This window comes from Ptychodera flava, chromosome 17, assembly GCF_041260155.1.
Source record: "Ptychodera flava strain L36383 chromosome 17, AS_Pfla_20210202, whole genome shotgun sequence".
Lineage (NCBI taxonomy): Eukaryota > Metazoa > Hemichordata > Enteropneusta > Ptychoderidae > Ptychodera > Ptychodera flava.
The window spans coordinates 12,555,310-12,583,219 of record NC_091944.1 but is presented as its reverse complement, the minus strand read 5'-3'; the positions used below and the strand labels follow the sequence as shown (position 1 = coordinate 12,583,219).

Sequence of the window (27,910 nt, the reverse complement as noted above, 5' to 3'; positions counted from 1 at the left end):
TACTGCAAAGACAACAGCTTTATTCTAAATAAACCTGAAGTTTGATCAATACTTAAGCCTCAGAGACTTGACTGCAACAAACTGAGACAAATCAGACACGAAAATTACGTCAAAAAAGTTAAAAGTGAACAACCATGAGGTCACATGCACAAGTTTTTCTACGGGAAGCCCCAGCTGGAAGCTTCGAAGCCATCCTCGGACTGTGATGACCCTGAAAAAAAAAAAAGAGGAAAATAATTAAAAACAACTGTGACACGAATTTTACGTATTACAACCTAAAAGTGTCACTTGATGATAGTTTCTCCCAAAAAAGTAACATTTGACCTAAAAATACGCACATTTTTGGGATTTATTTCACTATGAGAGCGTATGCGAGTACACAGTGTACGTGTAAACGTACAGTACACTAATGTTGATTTGGCGCCATATTGGATTTTAGCGGCAAAACACAGCGGCGAATTTTGCCGCCCAACATCAAATTCCTGGCATGAACAGACAAAATTCTGCGGTAAAAAGCTAATTTATAGTATAATTCCACGAACTATGCTTGATTTTGGGCCTTAATTTCATGCTACCGTAGTTGGTACAGCAACACAAGTCCGCGCTCGACATATAACATCGTACTATGAAAAATCGCAAAATTCACTTTAATTTTTCAAACAGAGCCCCGAAAAGTCACTTACCTTCTCAGAAAATCCAATTGAAGAGATGAAGTTGGTCTCCAATGATAATTATCGGCGTAAAAATGAGGATTTGGGAGCGACTGAAAAACTGTGATAGCCAGCCAACGGTCACAGTGTAGACTGAGTTGCTGAGTGCCGTTCGAAAGGAAATGGTATTTGCATATGCAAATTGCACCCCTAGCGTTCAGACTGAGTATAATGAGCGCGTCTTTCTGCAAGCGCTCGACGGTTTGCTTATCAGAAAAGGACAATGCGTCATACCACTTTGGATAGAGGGACTGTGGTCATACCAATTAAAGATAATTGAAATGTCCCGACTTCATTATTACCAAACAACTTAGTCTCGTACATTTGGTGAACAGTCTCCTCCCGTCAGCCCTGAAGCCATTCTCCGTTCTTGTCTTCGAAGCAGCAGCTCTCGAACGCCGAACACTGAGATCACACAGGCTACCACGGCAACGATGCTTTTGTTGTAGATCCCAGCACCGAACAGCGATGGGAACGCAAAACAGAGAAAGAGGGTAAGAACCGGAAAGGAGATGTATAAAAACGTGAGTTTCCTGGTCGTAGACCATTTGTCCTCCATGGTCGCCGTATACCGAAGTTTTCGAGCCGCCAATAGCGAGTTCCAAAAGATCGCGTGTACGCCCACCGTTTAAGGAGTCAAAATGTTAATATGTTCAAAGTTCAAATGTTAATATGTCAACCTCTTGCCATAGGGTTTACGTACATCGATCTATCAGCTATGCGCGTTTTCAAATTACAAATTAGTCGAGACACTTGCCTTGATGCTGTTAATGGCGAGTACAGTCTACCTTTCAACACGCTACACAGAAAACGAATGCAGTCGATAGAATGACATAACGATTTGGTTGATTGCCAGAGGGGAAATGTCTCGATATAATTTAGAAATTGAAATATTAATTATGGATAACGTGTAAATTATTTAAGTGGTGGACACAATGGGAGAACGGTGTATGTCACAGAGTTCATGTGTAATTTATGATCACATGAGTTGAATATATGCATAGGAAAATACAATTAAAGCATTATGGGATTGTCTTGCGTTTTAAACATGTCTGACTATTAAGATAATGCATCGATAGTGGCGTGTAACTAGTTGGCCATCAAAATACATATTTTAGTTATAATTGAAAAAGTGGACAAATTAGGTACAGTCCTGATTAACAAGCAATGCAAAGTCTCCTCTTTATTCTCTATATTTACTGGGGATAACGCAAAACAGAAAAACCGAGCAAATAAACATTTGATGCCGCTGTGCGACAAAGCTCACACATATTTAATACAAACAAGGTCAAAGTTCATGATATATTTATCATGGATAGAAACGGAAAAATTGGCCTACAAATGGCAGTAAATATATCTATCCTTGTCGAAGATATCAGAGGAATTTGACAACAGCAGCATCCGTCTGGTTGTCAGTGTGTCCTAACCGGTTAAATCCCATTACACCGGAAACGTCATCCATTTAAAACAAAATTGTGGATTTTGATTGGGCTATGAAATCGTGGCAATCGGAAGGTTTATTCCGCCATCTTCGGCCCGTGTATGACAAATTGACAAGTTTGCAAGTCATATGAGTATCATCCATTGTGTTCGAGCACAAACCCGAACGGGTGTGCGCGCGCTGGGATCTCTCTCTCTCTCTCTCTCTCTCTCTCTCTCTCTCTCTCTCTCTCTCTCTCTGCTTGTGCATGATGTTTACGTGATCAGTGTGTTTTATACGGTTTGGGGTGGTTCTTTCTGCCAAATTGTATTGCTTCAATTTCGCGACAGTCTGCAAAAGGTTATTCCTTCGAAGTCCGACCATGCACAGTACATAGACATTACTTGCACAATAGTCACGTGACAGGCGTTTTGCTGTACCTTCTAAAGATGGTCCTCTCCTTTATCGTATACACGCTGCAAATTTCTGGTTGAAATTTATGTATTGACAAGCCTTAGGCAATACCCTTGTCCGTGTCTGCGATTTTTTCTCCGAGTCTCCATTCAAATTATATGGCTCGACAATTACAATTCCTTGAAAGGCACCTTAGACTAACACTTTCAATAGCGCATAACAAAAAAAAAAATAAAAAAAACAAAGGCATATAAAGGAAATCCCATACACTGATTTGAAGGATATTACCAAGGCTTGTCAATGCACAAATTTCAATCGGAAATCCTGCAGCATGGTCGCTAAAGGGAGGGAAAATCCGATGTTTGGAAGGTTCAGCAAAACGCTTGTCACGTGACTATTATGAAAAAATTACGGTGTACTGTGCACGGCCGAATTAACCAATATCAGGGCTTTCAGAAAATATATAATTTATTGGGGTTTGGGACTTCTATAACTGAGAAACAACTAAAAATCTGAAAGTGTATATTTGGTGTGTCGCTAGGCATACCAATATACATGCTGTGAGTTACCAAATTTGATCGGACATATCACAATGACTATTTTAAAGATATGTTTCACAAAGTCAATTAATTCCTGAATTGTATGTTACAGTATTGTACTTTATTGTGATTCAAACAAATACAAGTTTACAACAGCAAGGTTACAGACGATGTGTCGGAGCCAAGAATTTGTATTTTGTAGGTAGATATATGTAGGTAGATGACGATAACAAGTTTAGATGCTCGCTTTGTTATATAGCAAGAGTTTTGTTTTCGAGATGTATGGTCCAAACTATATACGATCGATAAAATCAAGTTCACAATCAAAGAATTCTTCTCATGTACGGAGAGCGATTGACAGACTCTGAAAAAATAAAAAATATACATGACATTCAATAATTCAACGAAAGGGACATGCCTTTATGGGAGCCTTCGGCCGAAATGTCAAATTTGCGTTTATTCAGTAATAGCCTACAACATTACATATTATTAAAAATAGCCGTCGTACACTATAACATTTAAAAATCTAGCTTAGGTTCAATTCAAAGGTCAAAGAAAGAGGTCAAGAAGTATAGTATAATACAAGTTTGGGATTGATATGGGGATACGGATCTTGACGTTGTTAGAACTTTGAACCTGCGTAGTAGACAATGACGACACGGCACAGAACACAGAAATTCAGCTTGCAGGGTAATTTTTTTTGTCCTCTGTAAGGGCTGTAACGTGATGGTAAAACTCGACATGAAAACAGATATTTCCATGTAAAGGCAGGTGAGATAGAAGACAGGGCTGTTCGCTTATGAACTTATAGATTTAAATGCTTCATTTTCTCAAAAGTCCATTCTTGAGATTTACAATTGAAATTATATCACAAAGTGACATTGATTCGATAACTATCTATTAGATATTGACTTTTCATGAATAGTGGATATTGTGTAAAATAATGGGTCAATATATAATGATATATTAAATTTACTGGTATGATATTTTTTATCAATTACATCTGAAACAGAGATTTTCTTTTCGAAAACTTAATTTTATAATAAATTGTCATATGACCGTGACTGTAAAAGAAAATAGCTCAAATAATCAATGAATATTCATTAAGTTGTATTATTGATCAAGAGTAATCAAACAGGGAGACACAAGGCGATTTTTCGGTGTTAGAGAGACAAAGCGTGGCGAAGAGAGGGAAAGAGATACAGACACAAACACAGTAGACTGAAAGATCCGTCGCTAGAGGGCGCGCGCTCACTGCGTTCCCCGGGGATGGTAGAGAGCGTCTTTGAGCGACGGATCTCTCAGTACACAAACACAGGGAGTTGGCCAAAGTGTGGCTTACCATGGCGTTTAAGCTTTTCTGTTGTAAAGCAGAATGTTTGGTGTGCCGTATTCTGGTTTCGAGTCAGACACGACGTCTACGGTAGCATCAGTTTTGATTTTGTCCCAAACATCCACTGGCTCCATGTTCGGCTCGTTACCAAGGATGACTGCTGCAACTCCTGTTACGAAATATTAAAAAGAAAATTGCCATCATTTATAGTTTTAAATTAAAATTCAGAACTTTGAGTGAAAACCGAGTGGTTTTGGCTGTGATGTCTTGCAAGATGACTGAGTGCCGCACGTTGTGGGTCCGAATCCCATCGAAAATTTATTGAAATCATAAATGGCGAACGAAGAGAGAAAAAAATTTAATAATCTCACATAATCGACCTTTTGCAAAACGATACATATATAGAGAGCAATTTTACTGTAAGCTTCTTAATCGAGTTCACTCGTCAAATTGGAAAGACATCTTCGAATAGAAGTTGAAAGCAAATCACATCAAGTAATACCAATAGTATTTTGACACGTGAAACATTGTGCGTACACTCAGAACAAGCTATAACCAACCTGCTGTGTGTGGGCAAGCCATAGAGGTACCACTTTTTACGGATGTCGATGTTGGCGAGTGCCAATCACAACTAGTGATTGAAGAACCGGGAGCGAAGATCTTCATGCAAACGCCCCAGTTTGAGTAGTCCGCTCTTTGGTCACTGGAGGTGGTGGCGCCTGTAGCCATTGCCTAAAATGGTTTTGAGAAAGGAAGGCTTGATGAAACACTTGGGTAGCGGATCACCGTTTATGAACACCTTTTGACATTCACAATGAAATCCAAAGACCAATGAATGTGTAAATTCTCTGTTGTTTGTGGGTTATGTTCGGGAGATATGGCCCGATGTGTTTTGTTTCATAATTGAGGGAAAAGTCTACCTCATTGTTTTCATAAACCCTTGACTAGGGTAGGGGGCTTAATGAGGGGTACTTGCCACTTTAAACTGATATTTTGAAAGACATTTGACTTCTGTGGCCGGCCTCATTGGATTACATCAAAAAACAAGTTGATGTACACAAGTCATGTGCATCACGGCTTTTAATGGCAATTCTCTAAACTCAGAAACGCAGAAAACTTGCGGGCGAAACAGTACAGGGGTCTTGTATCTAACAAATTATGAGCCTGTAATACAACTCAATTGCTTGCCATCGAAAAGTGGGACCTTGGGACGTGGGAAAATGAACTTTGGTGAGAGGGTTATGCCTTCACCACAATGGTTTCGCCTAAACCCATTGTTATCAATCGTGAAAGGACAAGGTTACAGGGAATTTAGGGGGTAAACAGATCCACGAATTCGACTAACCAGATCAGCACTAGCTGGTGACTTGATGCACGCGTCACCGTGGTCTCTGCCGTCGTTTCCGGCAGATGCGGCCAACGGGAATCCAGCCATAACGACTTGGTTAACCAGATCGTTGTACGATTCAGACGCTGAACCTCCGATGGACATGGAACAGACACCGGGTCTTACACCATTGTCGCGAACGTACTCCAAAGCTAAACAGAATGAAAACAAGATTTAATTGGCGCTGGCTTATGCATCCATGGTATAATGTTGTCCATTATGGTACCGGTAAAACAACGAAACTAGTTTGGCATATTTCCATGAACTGGCACTTCTGACAAAGACAAAAAAAAAATCATAATTGATACTTACTCACCGTTTGCATCTAAATTTAATTGCTTGGAGTAACAAAAAGTAAACGTTTGTATCTCTTTTATTTGCCTCTCATATAGCTGTGAAATATTTTTGTTTTGATTATGTTCAGTAAAGCAAGTGCTCAACCCAAATATTGAAAGAGTTATTCTGTTAACTTTAGGGAGCCGTCATTATATACAGCCGGGGGGGGGGGGGGTTTCGGTGGAATTTCGTTTGAAAGTCAGAAATTTCAAGTACCCCCTGCCAACCATGATGAATTTGAGTAACTCCCCTCTCTAACACAGACATTTTGACTGAGTCCCGCCGGGCTTGGAAAAGTCAATATCAATACATTTATTTGTATAATTTATGCCTACGGCAATAGTGAAGACCTTTCAAATCTTGGTTTACCCTGCTACATTATCATCAGTTGCCTCATGACGGTTGGAAGAGGTGAAATCACCAAAATGAAATTCAAACTCACAAGAAAATATAGATTACAAAAGCTCACCCTATAACCAGTATCCGACTCTATATTATTGTTTGATTTGGATGGGTATACTGAAATGTCAAAATATTCCTGTGATAATGCAGAGTGAATTCACAACGGTTCATTTCTGTCCTAAATCCTGTCCACCAATAATGGTATTCGCTGAAAGCATTTAATTTTGATGCATCGTCCATCGAGTACCAAGGCAAAGTATGTGCAAGTTGGTAACTGTTGCAATGGACACACTCATATACAACACCTGATGCAGCCTGGCGCATCAAAATTAGTTATGAAATCTACCATACCAAAGTATAGATGCCCTCTTGTAAAATGTACTACATTGAATTTATGTGACCAATAGTTGGTAATTCATCAAGCAGTAAGGTTTTCATCAGGCAGGTTTTGTTTCTGTTCAAATCATACCCAACATGTAAAATTCTGCTTCATAGTGATTGAGATATTCACTAAGTTTACACTTTTGCTGCTCATAAGCATACTTTTTTTGTAAATGTTAACTTCATATGACAAATTCCCATTTACAGTTGAGCATGCATCTGGACACCAAATACAAGGGTGAAATGTGCAGCAGAACAATTGAATGAGATATCTTGCAGAAATTGTCCCAAAAATACAATATTACAGGTTTTGTCACAATTTGAACAAAACTGATATCAATCATCGCTATTGCCAATGTCAAATTTCAAAGCAATCGGAGCAGCAATTTCAAAGACTTTTAGACAAAACAAGAAAAAAAAAATCGCCCAAGATTACAAATATGCAAAGTTCACCACAATTTGAACAAACCTACCAGAGATTAACCCTTGGGCCATGCATACCAAGTTTCAAAACAATTGGACAAGTGGTTTTAGTGAACGAGATTTTTTTAAACCAAAAGACAGGTAAAATTACCTCTTAAATACAAAAACGAAATTTTCACAATTTGATCAATTGCAACTTAAGTCACGTTCAGAAACCTAGATACTAAGTTTCGACAATATATGCTAGTAGTTACAGAATTTTAGCAATTTGCAGGATTTGCCTTTTTTACCAAATTTGCGTACTTTTGATACAAATATGTTGACTTGAACATTCACATCTCCACCCCTTAGTGCACCTGTTTACCAAATCGTAAGATTGTATAGGTGCTGCGGTTTTTTAGTTTTAGATATGAACCAACATACATAGATACATAGATACATGCATACATACATAGATACATAGATACATACATAGATACATACATTGATATATAGATACATACATATATACACAGACATAGACACATAGATACATAGATACGTAGATACATACATAGATACATAGATACATAGATACATACATAGATACATACATACATACATACATACATACATACATACATACATACATACATACAGACATACAGACATACAGACATACAGACAGACAGATTTTGAGCAACCTCCCTTTGTAGTTTTCAATTTTTAGTGATCCCCCTCACATTCCTCCGACCCCCAGGCCGTAAACAATGACGGCTCCCTTATCGATAAAGCATGTTATGTTCAACCTACTGAAAAATATATCTAACTTCACTATTTATCGAATGAACTGACAAAATATCTTTGTAGCGACAAAAACCCATGGACTATTTTTTACAGTTAAATCATGGAGGTAGAGCTTTGGATTCTATATCCATGATGATATGCGGTAAAAAGTTCCTACAAACATGTCATAATGAAGAATTTGTGTTCGATATAACAAGCATTAACAGTTTTCATTCTTCTCCTAAGCTAAATTGAAATACCAGCTACAGTGGCATGAACACATTGCATTTCGCTCAATATGCATTTTCATGTATGTCGACAAGTACATCGGGTTCCGTAGTCCGGACGAAAATGGAATTTTCAAAAAATAATACAAGGACACTAATGGTTCAATTTGGATTCTGGGCAACGCGACATGCCTTTTCGGTTGAACGAAAATTGTATTTTTGTATTTCAGGGTTATTTGAACACTATTTAACGGGTTATTTGAACACATGGCGATATATAGCTCTAAGTCTGCAGTCACAAATACCTCTGGAGGGGGGTTGATTCAAAAAGTTCTCAGGATTTTTTCAAATGCCCCCAACAAAATCACAATGCGTTCAAATCCCTCCTTCTGACTTGCTATAATTTTGAAGTCCCCAACGTCAAAATGCAAATATGTGGCAGATATAGTGTTTCGTCCAAAAATATCAAATCATAATACATGGGAGTCTATTTGAGCAAACTATTAATATTTTTCTCATAATAAGCTGTATCTCTACTGTTATTTGTGTTTGATAATACATGCATGTAAATGCACTTTGCTTGAAGTGGCAGGTAAAACGCGCATTTTTCATTGACGTGATTCACTATACGTGATAGTCTATGAGAAACACTATGAATAATTTTTCCACAATAAAACTAACAATATGTGTGCATTGATAGACGTTTGATAATTAATATAAATGTACATAATTAGAATACGGTGGTTACAAGTGCATATTTGTACAAGAAATTTCATTTTGGAATTTCACTGAAGATGTTCGTCAGCTACTTAAGGAGGGGGTCAATGACAAAATTATGAATATTTTCTTACAATATAAAACTTACTACACTTGTGCATATAAAGTGGTCGGATACCTTACATAAATTTACTTGATTAGAAGAGGGTGCTTACAAGTACATATGTGTACAAGAAATTTGATTTTGGAATTTCGCCAAAAAAGTTGATCCACAGTACATGGGAGTCTTTGACAAAACTGTGAAATAATTTTTCCCAATATAAAACTTGCAATAGTTGTGCATATATAGACCTGTGTAATTGACATAATTGTACTTGATTAGAAGAGGGTGATTACATGTGAGTATGTGAACAAAAATTTGATTTGGAAGTTTGTCGATACACTTACAAAACGCTGTATAATTTTTCCCCAATTCATAAATGTACTAAATTAAAAGAGGGTGGTTACAAGTACATGTGTGTACATTCGATTTTCGAATTTCGCCGAAAAATGTTGAACCACTATACATAGGAGTGTATGACAAACCTGTGAATAATTTTTTTCCCGCTATAAAACTCGCAATAGGCCCTATTTGTGCATATATGGACCCTGCATAATTGACATAATTGTACTTGATTAGAATAGGGTGGTTACAAGTTCATATGTGTACAAGAAATTTGATTTTGGAATTTCCCCGAAAATGTTGATTTAGTATACATTGGAGTTTATGAGAAAACTATGAATAACTTTTATACAATACTAAACTTACTAAATCTGTGATTTTAGAAGTGTTTGACCATTGATAAAAATGTACTTGGGTATTTGAATGTTCAGATGCGAACACGAAATATGATATTGGAATGTCACCCAAAATTATTATTTCACTTATCATGGTAGTCTGCATGTAAAGTTTTAAATATTTTCCCTGACAAAACTTTCTATATCTGTAATATGTGTAAAGACCATAATCATTGTTATTGATGACAAATGAATTCTCGTCCGGACTTGAAGTCAATTATAAACAATAACAATGCTGACTTTACACATATGGCTGGGCTAACCCTCTCATCACGCCTCAGGGAGTAGAACAAGAAACGGCGGTGGATAACAAATCAAAACCACCCAAAAATTTGCCAAACGTTGGAGCTCAAATTAACAACCCAACACATATTTCATATCAACCAGAGACAGTTTTTTTTCGAGTCCCCATTCAAGATAAATCTTTTCAAGTGCCCCCATATACCCTTGATATTTTCAAGGCCCCCGTCAATTCTCCCACCCCACCAGAGGTGTTTGTGAATGCAGCCGAAGCATATATATTCAGGTCTTGGGTATTATCAAGGACGTAGAAGTAAGGACGTATTTGACTCACCAGCAAGAATTCCAGATCTGGGACCAGATCCGGTGCAGCGGAGTACACGAACATTCCACAAGTTGACTGCTTTGGCAACACCGTGTTGGAAACCACCAACGGTACCGGCGCAATGGGTTCCGTGTCCGTTGCAATCGCCCTCTGGTGGCTATTAAAAGGAAAGAACACGTTTTGTTTTGATCGTGGATGGTCATGAATAAGTGACGCAGACACGGATATTCAGAGCTCAAGTAACTTCGTGTATTTCACTAAAACGAGTGACATGTTGGAGAGGGTGCGCATGCGTGCGCATGTTACATCCTTGTTCAAGAACACATTATAGCTTTCTCAAAGTACTGATTTTTACATATTGTAACATCCTTCCTTTTTTAAAGGATAGTAGGGAGTCCTGATATGATGTTAATTGTTCATGAATTGGAATGTTCATATCAATTGTCCGCGTTACCGTACTCAGGCCTCTGGTGGACATAGTAATAGTGAACTTTTTTTTTTTTTTTTTTTTTTTTTTGAACAAAAACATTCTCAAGATGCAAATACAACAATAAACATGATTAAAATATCAACTTTGTTTCAGCATGCATAAGATAATATAAAGTTTCTTTGAGTATCAATGTTTTGTTGAATTTGTAACGAAAGGTTTATGAAACATGAATAAATTTGGCAACTGTAGTCATAGTTACAGTAGTGTGTTAAAACTAGCATAGAACACAGAACAAAGTTTTCAAGTGGTGTAGTCCTTCCAATAGGTTGGTTGTTTTATTATACGGCCGCTTCTGGATTTCACTGGTGATTTAGACAGTGTTGTTTCAGTCGGAGGGGGCGGAGGCGACGAAGTTGTTTCCTTGGTAGCTGGCAGACGTGGTGGTGGAGGGGTACTTGCAGGCAATGGTGGTTTGATGGAAATGGGAGCGTTCAGGATTGCGTCTGTTGGTGCCAACTCTTTGGTATCTGGTGGTTCTGTTGTTTTCTTGAGGTGCGCTCGATTACGTCGGTAGATTGTGTTGTCTGATTTAACTTCATATGATCTTCCATCCAGGCGCTGTGTGACGATGGCTTTTGGCCATTTCTTTTGTCCTAGGATGAACGGTTTCATTCTGACAACATCACCTTCTTCTAGCGTTGGTAAGTCATGTGCATTCCTGTTGTAATATGCTGCTTGTACAGTTTGCTTTTTCTTCATTCTGTCTCGTTCGCTTTCCGAGTTGAATGACCTTGGTTTCAGTAGACTGGCTGCGGTTGGAAGTAGTGTTCTGGTCCTACGATTCATTAGGCGTTGTGCTGGACTGGAGCCTACTTGTTGTGTTGGGGTGTTGCGTTGATCGAGTAGTGCAAGGTTGATGTCGCTGTTGGATTTCTTGCACTTTCTCAAGAGTTGTTTGGCTTTCTTGACGGCTGCTTCGACCTTGCCATTAGCTTTGCTGTTGTATGGGCTTATGGTGAGGTGTTCAAAGTCCCATTGCTTAGCGAATTCTGCAAATTCAGTAGATATGTACTGTGGTCCGTTGTCACTTACAGCTTGTTCCGGTATTCCATACCTGGCAAAGTGCTGTTTGGTTTTCCTTATGATGGTTGAGGACTTTGTGTCTGGAAGTTTGTCCAGTTCATAGAAATCGCTATAGTAGTCTACGGTTACGAGGTAGTCACGATTGTCATAGGTGAATAGATCTGAGGCTATTTTTTGCCATGGTCGTTGTGGAATCTCGTGGTTCATCAGTGTTCTTTGCACTGACTAGTTTCATATGTTCTGCATGTTTCACAGGCTGAGATGTAGTTCTTGATGTCTGCACTCATACCTGGCCAGTACAGGCATTCGCGCGCTCTACGCAGACAACCTTCAATGCCAGTGTGTGATGAGTGTATGCGGGTCATCATGTCTTTTCTTAGGCTGTGTGGTATGACGACTCTTTCCGATCTGAAGATGAGGCCATCTTGGATGGATAGTTCATCTCTGAAGTTGAAGTATGGCGATACTTGTGTTGGTGCTTGGTCCTTGGTATCTGGCCAACCGGACTGGATTACCTTTCGGAGTGACTGCAGGGATTTATCTTGCTCTGTTGCTGTGCGAATTTGTGACAGTCTCTCCTCACTTATAGGTAAGAAACTGACCATATTGATTTTGTCAAACACAGTTTCTCTGTTTGTTCCATCAGGAGGTAAGTATGCTCTGGATAGAGTATCGGCTACGTGCATGTCCTTACCTTGCAGTAGACTATCTTCACGTCATAGTTTTGGAGACGGATCATCATTCTCTGTAATCTCTTTGGTGCTCTGGATAGCGGCTTATTCTGTATTGACTCCAGAGGTTTGTGATCACTGTATACTGTGGTGTGTCGGCCATAAGTGTATTGATGAAATTTCTCCATCGAGTAGACAATAGCCAGCATTTCCTTTTCGATCTGGGCATATCTCGTTTCGGCTGGTGAAAGTGCTCGGCTTGCGTATGCTATGGGGCGTCCTTCTTGCAGTAGTACGGTACCTAAGCCAGACTGACTACTATCACATTGTACTTCAAGTTCTTTGTCTGGGTTGTAGTATGCTAATACAGGCGCTGACGTCATCAGCTTCTTTACTTCATGAAGTGCAGCTTCCTGCGTTCGGTCCATTCCCACTTAACATCAGTATGAGTGAGTTGTCTGATGGGCTTCATGACGTCAGATAGGCGTGGTAGGAAACGACTAAGATAGTTTACCATACCATTCAGTCTCTGGACTTCTTCAGGATTCTCTGGCCTGGGCATTTCTATGATTGCCTTTATCTTGTCTGGATCAGCTTTCAGGCCGTCTTCAGTCAGTAGGTGTCCGTGGAAGGGTATCTGTTTGCATCGTAGTTTCAACTTGGCTTGCTTGAGTTTGATGCCTTTCTCACGACATCGTTGTAGTAGCTTGTCTAAGTTGTTATCGTGTCCTGGGTCAGTGTCGCTGTGGACTGTGATATCATCAGCAATGCATAGTACGCCTGGTAGGCCCTCTAGTGCTTGGTGTAAGCGTTTCTGGAATATTTCGCTGGAGACATTGAGGCCAAAAGGCAGTCTAAGCCATCGATATCTTCCGAAAGGAGTAATAAACGTGGTAAGTAGACTGGATTCCTCATCAAGAGTCAGGTGCCAGTATGCGGACGACAGGTCGACTTTGGTGAAGACCTTTGACTTTGATAGTTCAGGCAGGACATCATCAAGGGTCGGTAGCTGATAGTGCTCTCTTTGAGCGCTTCGTTCAAGGGTTCGGATCGATGCAGATCCTAATTTCTCCGACTTCTTTGTCGTAGCTACAAATTGACTGGTCCATTCAGTGGGTTGGTCAACTGGTGTGATGGCTCCAAGCCCTACAAGTCGGTCAAGTTCGGCTTTCAATTTGTCTTTTACGGAGATGGGTACTGATCGACATGGCAGTGTGACAGGGGTTGCATCTGGGTTAACATATAGATGTACTTTGCCCTCAAGTTGTCCTAGTTTATCATCGAAGACATCAGGGTATTTGTTGACGATGTGTTGCTTGTCATCAGAGGAGACTGAGTTAACTGCCTTTTGAAGTTCTCTCTATTTATGGTTAGCAGCTTCATCTGTTGTGTCGCTTGTATGCCTAGGAGTGGAGTTAGGTTTTCTTTACAATAATGAATTCAACAGAGTACTTCTTCATTCCCTTTGGGTTGCGTATGATCAGGCGACATACTCCGGCTGGTTGTAGTTTAGTGCCATTCCACATTACTAGATTATTGTGACATGTTTAATGTCTCTCTTACCGATGTACTTTATGGGCAGGATATTAGCCGTTGCTCCGCAATCTAACTGGAAACGGACTGGCTTGTTATCGATAAGAATTTCTGCCGTGAACTTCTTTGTCATTCACTGAGTTGACCTTCACAACATTTATCCATTCTGGTTCAGAGTCACTGGATTCACTGCACTGGTTGTCTTGCACAGTACGTACTTTGCGAGTTTTCAAGCATTTCTTGGCGAAATGGTTTCTACCCTTGCATGATGTACAAGTCTTTCCCCATGCAGGGCACTTCTGTTTACCAGGAACATGGTTGTATCCGCAAAATTTGCAGTCAATACTATTCTGTTTGGTATTTGGAGCTTGGGCTTTGTGACTCTTAGTATCACTCTGCTTCTTCTTTCTTGGGGAGTGGGCTTTGCCTTAACTTTGTTTACTTCTTCTGAACCTCCCATCGCTCTCAGACGTGATGCGGTGGCTTCAGCACCTCGGCATGTGTCGATACAATGGTTGAGTGTTAGTTTGCGTTCTTGCAGGAGACGCTTTCGTACTGCATTGTCCTTTATACCAACAACTATTTGATCTCTGATGAGCGAGTCGTGTAAGCACTGACAAAAGTTGCATGTCTTGGCTATGGTTTTCAGTGCTGTAATGTAGGTATCAATGCTTTCATTTTGCTCTTGGACACGCTTGTTGAATAGATATCGTTGGTATGTTTCATTGGTTTCACCAACAAAGTGGGTGTCAAATTTCTTGACAATAGTGTCTAGCTTGGATTTGTCCTCTCCCTCTGCATAACCAAATCCATTATATATTGCTAAAGCTTCAGGCCCAATGGCATGGAGAAACAGGGCTAACTGGTATTCAGTTGTTTGAGTATTCAGCTGCGTTATCACACTATAATGTTCCATACCTGTTTCCATGTTTTCCATTTCTCGGCTGAGGTGGCGCTGTCACCTACATCCAACTGAGCAGGCAATGGAATCTGTGGTGCGTTGGGCGGTAAAGTAACACGAGCGTTCTCTTGGGGGTTTGCCATAATGAGTATTGCAGCGATCGGCTTCGGTATTAGGTTTCTCAGTACTAACGACAATGTTTCAGACAGTGCCGGGTTTCAATGATAGCCGTGTGTATTAGAAACACGTGTGTTCGTTCATACGGAAACAGTCCGATCACAACTTACAGTTTTGTTGCCGTAGAAATTCAGTTCTTCGTCCTTGGGTCCTTTTCTTTGGTTCAAGGATTCATCTAGGCTTCAAGTTTTACCGCTGCCACCATGTTTTGATCGTGGATGGTCATGAATAAGTGACGCAGACACGGATATTCAGAGCTCAAGTAACTTCGTGTATTTCACTAAAACGAGTGACATGTTGGAGAGGGTGCGCATGCGTGCGCATGTTACATCCTTGTTCAAGAACACATTATAGCTTTCTCAAAGTACTGATTTTTTACATATTGTAACACGTTTCATGAAGTGTCCGGACGCGGTACGGTTTTGAAGAGGTCACAGTAACTCTAACCACGGTCACTCCATCAACCATACAAGAAGTGCGGCGGAGATGCATGGACACTTAAAACAAAATGATTAATCAAATCGAGGGTGGGTGTAAGCAGGCTATTAGGTAGCCCTGCGTACAGGTCTGTGTGTTCCCGGCGTTATACGGCCTCCACCACAGCCGTGCAACGGTCCATAGAGATAACTGACGAGATTCACGATGGCGATCTCCATGGGTAAACAACTTGTCGACTACGTTATGTTTCAGAAAACGAGCGGTTTTGAACGTTAGGAGAAATTAATCGCATCTTTTCTGGGGTCGGTTAGGAGGTAAAGGTAGGCAGGGAAAAGGTTTTGCCCCGATAGAGCAGAATTTCGGCCATAAAGACAGTTTTTACGTTGCGGTCCGGACCCGGACCGCAGTCTCCAGTTATCTCCATAGACCGTTGCAGGGCTGTGGTGGAGGCCGTATAACGCCGGGAACACACAGACCTGTACGCAGGGCTAGCTATTAGGTAAGGGACCGTTCAGTTTTTACGGCCGGGGGGGGCCCCGGCAAAATCCAAGGGGGGGGGGGTCATCGTAATTTTGGAATCCGCAAAGGGGGGGGGTCATTGCTTTTTCACTGGTAGGAAAGGGGGGGTCACCACATTTTCAAAAACATAATACCAACAATAAAGTTCACTTCATGCCATGGCCATGATCGACCCTCTTTACCGGCGGGCCGCCTTCGGCGGTCCACTACAATAAATATACATTATGTATTACCCATGACCCTCTTAACGGGCAGAGGCCTTTGGCGCCCCACTCCAATTAGGTTTACTTCATGCAAAGGCCATGATCGACCCTCTTTACCGGCGGGCTGCCTGCGGCGGCCCACTACAATAAATTGACTTTATGTAATACCCCATGGCAATCTTACCGTAAAATTCCCAATTGAAGCCGCGGCTTGTATTAGAAACATTTTTGAGGGACCCCTGGGATCACGCACTGAATAATGGTAATGGCCGCGCGCCTTCAGCGGCCCTGTCCAGTAAAGTCTACTTTATGCAATAGCCATGATCGACCCTCTTTACCGGCGTGCCACCTTGGGTGGCCCACTAGAATAAAGTTGACTTTACATAATGGCCCATGACCCTCTTAACCGGAGGGTTGCCTTTGGCGAACCACTCCAATAAAGTTTACTTTATACAATGTCCATGGACATGAGTTGTCTATGGAAATGAAGTTAAAAATTGCCTTACAGTCGTCCTAATTAACAGACGTTTCAATGGATGTGGCTGAGAAGTTTGTGCACTGGCATCTCTGCTACACGAATAAAGTGCGCCGCGTACCGGAGTTCAAATCCAAACCATGCGGGTAAATTTGACATATGGGTTTTTGCTATTATTCAGGGGGGGGGGGGGTCATCAATTTTTTTCGCCTGACAAAGGGGGGTCATCTTTTTTTCACAAAAAATGCAGGGGGGGGGGTCCTATATTTTTTTGAACACCGGCGACAAGATTTTGCCGGCCCCCCCCCCAGGCCGTAAAAACTGAACGCTCCCTAACTTGAACGGCTATCGTAGTTTTCTATAGTTGTTTATTCATGAACGATGACAAAACGTTCAGTATTTACATTTCGCAATTTGGATGTTCTTGCGCAATTTGTGTACGATCCCCACACAGATCGTCTGTCCGTTAGGCCTGTAACATTGATATGGCCTATACTTCGCATGGGAAACATACAGGCTGAGCTGACAAGCTCAACACTGTAGCTCAATATGCTTTAGTACGGTGTCTTAATGAGGCCACAGGAGTAATTTTTTATCTCATACCTGTAGTTATTATATTTCATACCTGTAATTTCTATTTCATGCCTGTAATTTTTACTTCATACCTGTAATTTTTATTTCGTGCCTATAATATTTATTTCATGCCTGTAATTTTTTTTTTAGTTTTGTGACCTTTGAACCTACCGGCACTGATCGCTGTCAGCAACTTTCGCCTCAAATATTGCATCGTTGAAACCAACAAATATCCCTATTTACATGCGCTACTAAGTTACCCTCAAAATCGACAGCATTTTATTTACTTCACGCTGAAAAAGCTTGTTTCCGCACGGCGCTATATAATCGATGGCTGCCACTAGTCAAACATCATGAGCTGTCGTCATCACCCCTTTTTCAGCAAATTTTCCATTTCAGGCATGAAGTGAGATACATGTTGGATTTAAGAATGCTAAATTTTGGGCAAAAAGTTGGCTTTTGACTCAGGATGACGGCAATAAATACTTGTGGGTTCAAAGGTAAAAAAAGAAATACAGGCATGAAATACGAGTTTTGAATTTCATACCTGCAAGTTTTATTTCATAACTGTTTCATGCCTATAATTTTTATTTCATACCTGTAATATTTTTCATACCTGTAATTTTTTTTAGTTTTGTGACCTTTGAACCTACTGGTACTGATTGCTCTCAGTCTGGGTCAAAAGCCTACTTTTACCTTTCGGCTTTTGACCCAGGATGACGGCAATAAGTACTTATGGCTTCAAAGGCCATAAAAACTTTTTAAAAAAGCAGGCATGAAATATTAATTACAGGCATGAAATAAACAATTACTCCTGTGGCCTCACTAAGCCACCGTTCTTTAGGCAGTAAAACAAGAAACAGTCGTTTGCATAAAACACAAAAATAGCGAAAAACTCATCAAAGATAATAAGTACTGGCCCTGTAAGACAGTGTAACAGCATCATCTTAAAAGATCCTATACTGTCGACTATTGTTTGTGCCATATTCGTCGCTGCAGCAAAACGGCGCAAGGCTGAGTGAGACAAGGACCGATGTCTGGCGCAACTCCTCGTGCCTTCGGCACTCGCGGTCATGCGCCGTTGGCGCTACATGACTTGCGAAGCCCACCCCAGTCCCATATGAGCGAGAGACTGTGAAAGAAAAGGCACAAGAGACTGAAAGTTGCCAGAATAGGGAAGCTCGTTTTTCAGCTTTATGATAAAAGTTTTTCTGCTTTATGATAAAAGTCTGTCCAGGAAAAACGTTTCGTGCATTTTTTTTTTCAAAGAACGCGAAATCGTCAGAATTCTTGAAAACTAAAATTATGTCCACGAAAATCATGTACTAAAAATATATTGCTTGAATATAAGTCATGGGATTTCTATCTATCGTAGTACGATATCAGATGAAATAGAATTAAAATTACAACTAGACAATTTTTCCTTGAATTGCTTTACTTATCCGATCTATAATGTAAATTAATTGTTATTATTACCATTGATGGTTGCAAATTCTCAGCACCTATGAGTTCGTAAGCAATTTTTGTTTGTTTTTAACCTTCTCGTGTCTATTTATAGACAGAGAAGGTATTAGAGTTGAAAACCAGTATGCTGCTGTCAAGACTTCAGTCTGTCAAGACTTCCGTCTGTCAAGATCCGTTGACGTTATGCCATTGTGATGGGTCATATCATAAACTGGTGGGGGTGTTCATGGCTCAGGTTGAGGTGTGGGAGAACGATTTTGAGCTATGACAAAAATCAAAAGGGACTTAGCGGCATAGCCACAGTGTTAAGCCTTTCTCCAAGGTTTCTTAGTTGACTACAATCTATTATAGACTACTGAGCTGACGTTAGGGGTACTCACTTTGTGTTTGCTCACTCTGTGAGCGCTAGTGTTTGGTACTGAGTTGCGTGGATATCCCTCATGGCCTCACGTGATCTGGGCCTGTTGCATAATCTGCAGAGATGATCATATGCCTCCGAGTCTGAAAACTGTCATTGTGTAAGCCTGTCGGCATTTTCTTGTTCATTTTTCTCATTTAATTTTGCAAAATATCGGCGAGTACCTCAATATTTCAAGATGACCCTTTCTTCCCAATCGTTTCCTGGAGTTTCAGAGTCATATGAACGAAAATGAGTGAAAGTTTTAGACAGGAAAATCGGACGTCGGCCATGTTCAATGTTTACAGTACAATCAGAAGTTTACGTGGAGGAATTAACCAACAAACACTGTTCATGATGCCCGCCCTCTAGAGGCAGACCCTCCTATATGAAGTACCACATTTGATGCTTGTGGAAAGCTTGACCACACAATGGAGCATTTAAACTTTTAGAAAATGACAAACTGAATAAGAAGGTATTCAGAAAATGTCAAATACTGAGGAAAAATGCGCAAATATTCAAAATAAATAGGTTAACTGACTGGTCAGCTATAAAAAACAATGAAAATGTTTATGATCAAAAGTTTTTGAGATGCGCACATTTTAACAAATACAGAAATTATTAACATAATAAATATGAGACAGGTTGGAAATGAGGAGTGAGAGACAAAGGCACTCCTATTGCTGCATGTGGATGCAGCCACACCATTTCATTTACAGCATACTTATTCACTGTGTTGTGTTCAAGTTCCATATTGTACTGACTGTCATACAAGGATAACATAAGCAAATCAAATCAAATTAGAAAAGGATCAATGCTGTCGTGTGGATTTTGCTGAACATGGCTGATTTTAATATTTCGCCCTATATATTTGGTATCCAGCAAAGGCATATTTTGATGTAAAGTCAAAATTAACACTACATTGCTGACAATATATTTTACCGTTTCTGCATGAAATTTCTTTTTTTAAATTATAGTATATTAGTACTTCAAACAGATTAACAGTTATTGTGATGTCAACCCATAATTTTACATCACAAAGACTGTAATTCTGCCAATTTTTTTTGTTTTTCAGTCATTTTATAAATTTTGCACTGCACAAGATGATTGAACAAATTGCAATGTTTGAATTTGTAAACTCAAAGAATAAAAATCCTTTGGTCACAGATTAAATTATTTTTTGAAAAGAAATTTACTCTTAAACACTTTTAGCATATATTCTTTACACGGTCATGTATTTCAAGGAAAATATGCCTATTAAAAACAGTAATTTCTTCACTTTCAATTTTTTTCAATACTATGAAAATTATCAGCCATGAGGTTATACAAACACAAGACTAGATAAGCGTTTTTCATCATTTCCACAGGACTCTTTGGAAAATCCATTAAAAACAGTTAAAAGTGACTTAAAATGATCACTTGGTATACATTTAATTTACAGATGCCAGGTTGTGTATTTCACATGCACTCAGGTCAGTAAGGAAGTGCGTCATTACTATTTTGGACTGTTAATTCTTATTTCTGAATTATTTAACTTTTTTTCCACATTGAACTATCTTTAGGCAGTTTATACTGTAGCTTAGAATTTTTTTGATTGATGTATTTAATCATTTTTTGGGTTCTTTGGGTCCATATCCCACCTCATGCCCCTACATCATCAACTATTTACCAACAACTCTTTGCCAACAACCAATTACCTGACCTGGCCACACATTAGAGAAGGTACAGCGACATTGACGGTATTTTTATTCCTTAGCAGTCTGTCAGCTCGGGCGTTAATTGTACGCCCTCAACGACAGAGTCGAAAGAGGCCAGGCGGCCAGTTCTTGCAATGGACACCTAATCTGACGCGGGCCCCATCAGGGACCGGACAGAAATTACAGGGGAGGGGGTTCAAAATGACGCTGCACGAAAAACAGTGACCCTAAAAAGCGTTTGCGCAATAACACTGACCCTCTAACTGCGTGTCATATGCCATATCAATAATGTCTCAATTTTAATCTAATTTCTCATTTGACCTTTGAACTTTCACAGAATACTTTGAGCCTTTATGCAAGGTTTTTCAGGTAATTCAATGAAACAGATCATATTTCACAATAAATAATTTTATAAACTACTTGCAATACCATTGGCTATTCAAAATCATAAAGGGCAATAGCTGTATTAAAATGTTTACCTACATGTATAGTTTTGCCTGTAATGTCACAAACAGCACTATTATAATTGTTTGTTAAGAAACTTATCACAGCCTAAAAGTCACCATTGAACAACATTGACCTATAAATACATAGATATAGCAAGGTTTGTTGGGGAAAATGTTTGAAATTTTGGGGTTAAATTCAAATATTTGTTGTTCACACCTGCACTTTCAAACACCTTATCCTGATCAAGAACATTTGTATCAATTGTCAAGCACATATAAAAGTACAGATTTAGCTAGTTTAGTATTGTAAAAACATTATTCATAGTTTTCTCATAGACTACAATACATAATGAAATTTGTGGGAGTGAAATTCCAAAATCAAATTTCTTGTACACATAAGCACTTGTCACCACCCTTTTCTAATCAAGTACATAAATATATGTCAATTATCGAATGCCTACAAATGCACAGATATTGTTAGTTTTGTATTGGGAAAAATTATTCATAGTTTTGTCATAGACTCCCATGTATAGCGGATGCACATTTTCTGTGAAATTCCAAAGTCAAATTTCTTGTATACATATGCACTTGTAACAATCCTATTTTAATCAAGTACATTTGTATCACTTACCAATGTCTATAAATTAACAACTATTACTAGTTTTATATTGAAAAAAAAATCATACTTTTCTCATAGATTCCCACTGTAGTGAATCACCATTTGCGATGAAATCTAAACAGTCAAATTTCTTGTACATACATGCACTTTGTACCTCCCTCTTCAAGCAAAGTACATTTACATGAACTATTAAACATATATAAAAGTACATATATGGCTTGTTTTGTAGGGGAAAATTGTTGATAGTTCTCCCAATGGACTCCCATGTATTATAATTTGATATTTTTGGACGAAGCGCTATATCGGACGTATCTTGGCTTCTAATAGTTGCGTAAAAATGGTGACTCTCCCCCAAAGGCATGTGTGGAATTTTATGACCCTTCAATTGCACTAATCTTGCAACCCATTCCAAAAAAACACTGCCCCCTGTACTTTCAGTCCCGTCCCAAAGCCAGAGAAGGGCTATGATAAAGTCTTTTGCAAATAATACTTATTATTTCAATAATGAGCGTGCCCTTATACTGTGCTCCCCCAAGTATATATATTGTTATACTAGTTAATTACATGCCACGATGTGAGTGCAAATCATTGCATTGATTTGAGTAGGAACATCCGGGGAGTTAGCGGGCCTTGTGAAAGATGTACAGACCGCTTTCCATAGGTACCGATCCGGTGAAGCCCTTCGACGTCGAGGTATACGCTTAACGCTAGATGTGAAATATCCATGCGCGCACTGCTATTTTGACTTGTGTTAAAATCTATTTGATGCTGGTCGATATGTGGTAAAATTGTTTGATTATGCCCTGCATGTAACTAAATGTCAGCTAGCGTTTACAGTGAAGAGGCATGTAATAAAATTATTATTGCCTGAATACATGGTTTTATGCGCCCTCGAAGCAGGAGACAATTTGCCCTCCTGGTGTCGGACAAATTGTCACCTACTCTCGGTCACATAAACCCATCAATAATATATAATATTTAATGCTTATTACATACTGGGTCTCCGATGGCATCATAGAAGGGGGCGGCTCTACCGCCGAAGTCAACATGATCGTAGCGGATACCGGTATCGAATACATATGCATTTACTCCGGCGCCATCACCTGAAATAAACGATCAGTTGACGTCGCTTAGCAACAACAGAAATATGATTACCCAATACGCTAATGTTATCTATACCTAAACTTTTAAGGCGCTGCAAAGTTAATCGTCTGTTCTTTTGAATAAAACTTCTTTCACAGCCTTGTCTGTCATCACTCTGTTGTCTGTCTGTATCTGTCCCTCAATTTCCGTCTGTCTGTCTGCCTGGTTCTCCCCACCCCTTATTCTCGCCTAATTACACCCATAAGTCAAATGATACAGATACTGTTTACCTTCTGGTATGAACATGTCGTCCAAGGGCAAATTTCTCTGATCTACGCGATCTAACCCCCAACTAGCGATACTCTGATCGGTGAATACCAGACCGTCTTGTTCGATGTATTTGACAGCGTCCAAATATCTGAGCTGTACGATAAGAAGACAGAAATTAAATCCCTATTATTAAACTTACTGTCAAACAAGAGTCTGCAAGGCTCAGACGGGTTGATTTTCCATTGTACGGGCGTGCATTCGTATGTATTATCACCATTTAATACATTTGTGATTCTGTCTGGTTGCCATAGCCAACCAATAGCTACAAACACTCTAACAAGACGAACTTAAAGGGATACAGTTGTCGGAACTGCGCTCAAAGATCGTATGGGACCAATAGGACCAATGCAAACACTGTATCCACGGTACGATGGTGATTGATGAAAGTTAAAACATGTCTATCATAATCTACATCGTGTATTTTAAATGTTGCAGCTATGATAATGAGGTGCATCTAAATTTCGTGCACGAACTACATTTTTGTAAAAAAGGAAACTCGCAGAGGCGCAGTTCCGACGACTGTTTCCCTTTAGGCCTAACCAAAGTCATGATTTTTTTCTTTCATTAGCATTACGAAAAAAAAGCGACTTTGTAGAAGCTCTGGAATGAAGATCTCCGTGAACGTGAGTGCAAAAAGCTGTACGAAAGATATCGTGGTGATAACGGGTGATTCGGTCCTGACTTTGGCAGTTGGAATTTGAGCATGGCTGAGTTACTAGTCTGAGTGTGTGTAATCGTTTGATTAATTGCTGTAGTATGTTAAACAGACAAACATAGACAGCTATATATTTGTCTATGGTTAAACCTAACGTTACCGATATTATAATAAGTAAACGTGAAGCAACGGGATGGATTCTTACATATTCGACTGCCTCGGGAAGCATTTCTCCTGTAAATCCATTGAGATGATTGAGTCTTCTCTGAATGTCGACATGTGGGAAGGCCTTCTTCAAATTCCCGATGACATTTTCCTTCACAACTCCTTTCTTCAAGTGCAATGGAGAGAAAGAACACAGCAATGATGAATAATGGCTTTCCCGAATTCCGGCGCGTGTCAAGAAGAAATCTTCAGACGCCAGCCAAATACAAAACATCGATTAGACTTCATTCTTAATGAAATGTTCTCCTGTTGTACAAAGTGATCTGTGTATTCATTCAACCATCTTTTCGAATACGAATTACCGTTACTTCCTGTAAATGCATTGTATACATCATAGGAGGGGAGAACCGGGCGACCTCAACTTTCCTGAACGACTGCTTAATGAACTTGTGTTTTGTTTTAGTTACATTTGTCTGTCAAATCAATCAAACAATTTGCGAATTTCCTGCTATAGCTAATTTGCATATTGCATATTGCATATTGTAACAATGATTTCGTGTTGGCAGTTATCGCGTGAGTTCCATTAACACTCTTTAACACCTGCGCATATTACATGGTATGCTGGACATATCACAAGACAGTCTGAGCATATCACATGATATCCTCCGTGTATTATATAGTAGTCTAAATATTACGTTTTTGCTCAAAATACTCAGTCCCAGAACTATGTGTAGTTGTATGTAATTTGAGATTTCTTAAGACATAGAAAAACACTTGAAGAAGGTCTCGCAAGATAAAATTCTCTGAATAAAGTTAAAAACAAATAGATGTGTCAAAATTGTGGAACAAATGTCTTTTACCTTGAGGACAACGATGTAACTGTTCTCAATTCCTTCAACATCGGAATAGTAGGTAATTTTTGCTGGAACAGGACCCGCTACCGCGTAGCCCACCAACAGGAGAACGGCAAAGGTACGGATCATGTCTGACTGATGTCAATATCTAGTCAGGGATTTAAAATAATAATAAAAAAAAAACAACATCTGTACGTGCAGGGAGAGGTACCATGCCCTATTGTCTGGAGGTAAGTTAACTACAACTCTTACACCCCGGTCCTACATACGTCTCTTCACCGACAATTCCACAAGAAATCCTAAATTTCCATAAGTTTTGTATACGTATTTAGCTCAATAAAGTTAACTTTGTTAATGTTATTTGATTTCCAACTTTATACAACTGATCTTTGAGGGGACAACAAAAAGTTATACCATTGATCTTTTAGGGGACATCAAAAATATACCAGTAGATCCGAAACCATGTCTGTACTCACAATAGTATTTAATTAACAGTACATGAGTATTGTAGACGGTCATATTAAACACCTATCCTGATCATGAGGGCTACAGCGCCCGTCTATTACCCCGAGGGGCCGTCTGTTACCAGAAACACATCGCCATTCCCCGAGGCCGTAGGCCGAGGGGTACAGCGATGTGTTTCTGGTAACACACGGCCACGAGGGGTAATAGATGGGCGCTATAGCCCGAATAAAGACCAGGCTAAAGGTGCTTTATAACACACCACATGCTCATGTTGTATAGTTATATAGTTTTTAATGTGTTTGATATTTTGCACCGCAACCATCCATTGGTGACAAGTTTTACTCATTGGGCGATGTTTCCACAGCGGTTTCGCTGATTGTACATGGTACCACTTTCTTTCAAAAATATTCTAAGCATACCTAGTGACATCCTTAGTAAGTTGCACTTTAATCTTTTCCGTCGATGAGCCGTTCGATTTCCTACGCTGTTCGAATGTTGGAAAAGTTGGAAAATCTGTTTTAGAGAATGTGGCGTCACCTTACCCGGACGCACATCACGTTCTGGTCACCCCCAATTGTTGCAAAGCTGCAGACGACACTACGGTCACGTGACCGGGCACTTTTCCAAATTTGGTCAGAACTATTTCCCTATAGGAAATAGCTTTTCAAAAAATACCCTCTGACATCACTTTTGTCGAACCGGTGGGGACTGGATGTATCTATTTTCTCGTCACGTGACGTATTCTGGCAAATCGCGGCACGGAATGAGCATGTGGCGTGTTATAAAAATATCTACATTTCAATGACTCAGGGTTGACAAAAGTTCTAACTTTTTTATGTTATCTTGATGTCTATCGGATATTGCTCTTGTGGGGTATCGATAGTAGCAAGCTAACTATCATATCAACCAACCAACCAATAAATAAACCGATAGATAGATAGATAGATAGATAGATAGATAGATAGATAGATAGATAGATAGATAGATAGATAGATAGATAGATAAAACAGACAAAAATGCTTAGTATATGTGCTGTACCACGGCTGTCGCTGTTTATTCGACTTACTTGACTAAAAGATAAATTAGCATAAATTTCCATGTGGACTTTCAAATGCCTTTTTCGTGGCGTTAAGCTCAGAGTGTACCATTGCTTAGAACGTACACCATTGTGTTCGATTTTTTTACAATGAAACAACTGAAAAACAGTTGGACAATTGCAGAAATAACAACAGAGGTCCAAGCTGGCACGCCAGGCATCACCCCAAAGTAGAGGATTGATATAATTGTATGTCCGTGTGGAAATTAGTCCCAAAGCATTCACATTGTACTGATTGTATACTGTATACGTAGTATGGGATATAAGTCTTGTGTATGACGGCTACTCGGAAAGACAAGATTACGTTTCAATGTCAACGGCGGCCAAATTCGTCTAGTTGAAACACGTTTTAGCCATTCGAGTTTGTGGTTGACAACGTAGATGATCTTAGACACACAACCGGCTGCTTTTCACCGCAATTTTTAAACGAATTGTACGTTTTTCGAGTAAACACTATTCCTCGGCTTCGATTCAAAACTCCAGCCTGAAGTTGCTTTTAGCATGAGCTGTCATCGTTAAAAAGGGCACGCCATTTCTGCGATTATGTGTTTTCTATCGACAGAAAAGTTTTTAAATCGCAGAGTGTGGTTTACTGTTCCTCAACGCGTATCAACGCGTCATATTAGAATAGCAGCTGGAACGACAGATTTACATAACATGATGCAATATTGGTGAAAATTATTTTTAAAAATTGTATTTTACCTAAAAAAATATTAGAACTCACAAGAAGTTTGTGGTAAAAATGTAGACTTAAAATATTCTAACATAGAACAAGTAAAACCAACTATAAACTTCGCTTCGAATGTCAGAGCAGAAGCCATGCATACGTACCTGGTCCGTTGTCTTCCGAAAAATGAGTTCTTACTTAATCCAACCATGGGGTATATGCAGCTGCTCTAAGTGTTAAAGTAAATACTGATAATAGTGAATTTATTTTGTAGATAATATTATGACAAAATAAGAAAAATATGAAAGATTTATCTCCAAAGTGGACTGCTTGTCGTCCATTGCAGATAGAATAACGAGGTCAGATGTTTGCTTGGTCATATGTCTGCGACTTATGGCACAGAGCCCCTGCTTTCTGGTAGAAATGTTACAATCCCGTGGAAGAACCTGTAGCCTGGAAACTGTCACTCTATTCGGCATTATTCAAAATTTAATTTCTCTGCATGCGATAGAG

General features: G+C 39.5%; 1 protein-coding gene and 2 long non-coding RNA genes across 3 annotated transcripts; 1 reads left to right on the top strand and 2 right to left on the bottom strand.

Moving 5' to 3' along the window:
* On the bottom strand, positions 1–1,896 carry LOC139115461 (uncharacterized). Its single transcript, XR_011548130.1, has 2 exons — positions 684–1,896; positions 1–211 (listed from the first exon to the last, which is right to left on the bottom strand). It is a non-coding gene; the product is annotated as an uncharacterized lncRNA (long non-coding RNA).
* LOC139115462 (uncharacterized) lies at positions 1,096–24,436 on the top strand. The gene is made up of 2 exons (XR_011548131.1): positions 1,096–1,234; positions 24,064–24,436. It is a non-coding gene; the product is annotated as an uncharacterized lncRNA (long non-coding RNA).
* Positions 3,183–27,663, bottom strand: LOC139115460 (aqualysin-1-like). The gene is made up of 10 exons (XM_070677571.1): positions 27,562–27,663; positions 25,176–25,317; positions 24,356–24,481; positions 23,456–23,588; positions 23,079–23,185; positions 10,466–10,613; positions 5,762–5,955; positions 4,977–5,148; positions 4,426–4,585; positions 3,183–3,447 (listed from the first exon to the last, which is right to left on the bottom strand). Exons 2-9 carry the CDS (start codon positions 25,296–25,298, stop codon positions 4,434–4,436), a joined length of 1,155 nt encoding a protein of 384 aa, XP_070533672.1. The 5' UTR covers positions 25,299–25,317; positions 27,562–27,663; the 3' UTR covers positions 3,183–3,447; positions 4,426–4,433.
* Between the last annotated feature and the right edge of the window lie 247 nt (positions 27,664–27,910).

Coding starts and splice junctions, on each gene's coding strand:
- LOC139115460 (XM_070677571.1), bottom strand. CDS start 25,298: ATGATCCGTACCTTTGCCGTTCTCCTGTTGGTGGGCTACGCGGTAGCG. Junction 5,956..10,465: donor CAGATCTGGAATTCTTGCTG/GTGAGTCAAATA, acceptor CATTCTGTTTAG/CTTTGGAGTACGTTCGCGAC. Junction 5,149..5,761: donor CACCAGCTAGTGCTGATCTG/GTTAGTCGAATT, acceptor AAACCATTTTAG/GCAATGGCTACAGGCGCCAC.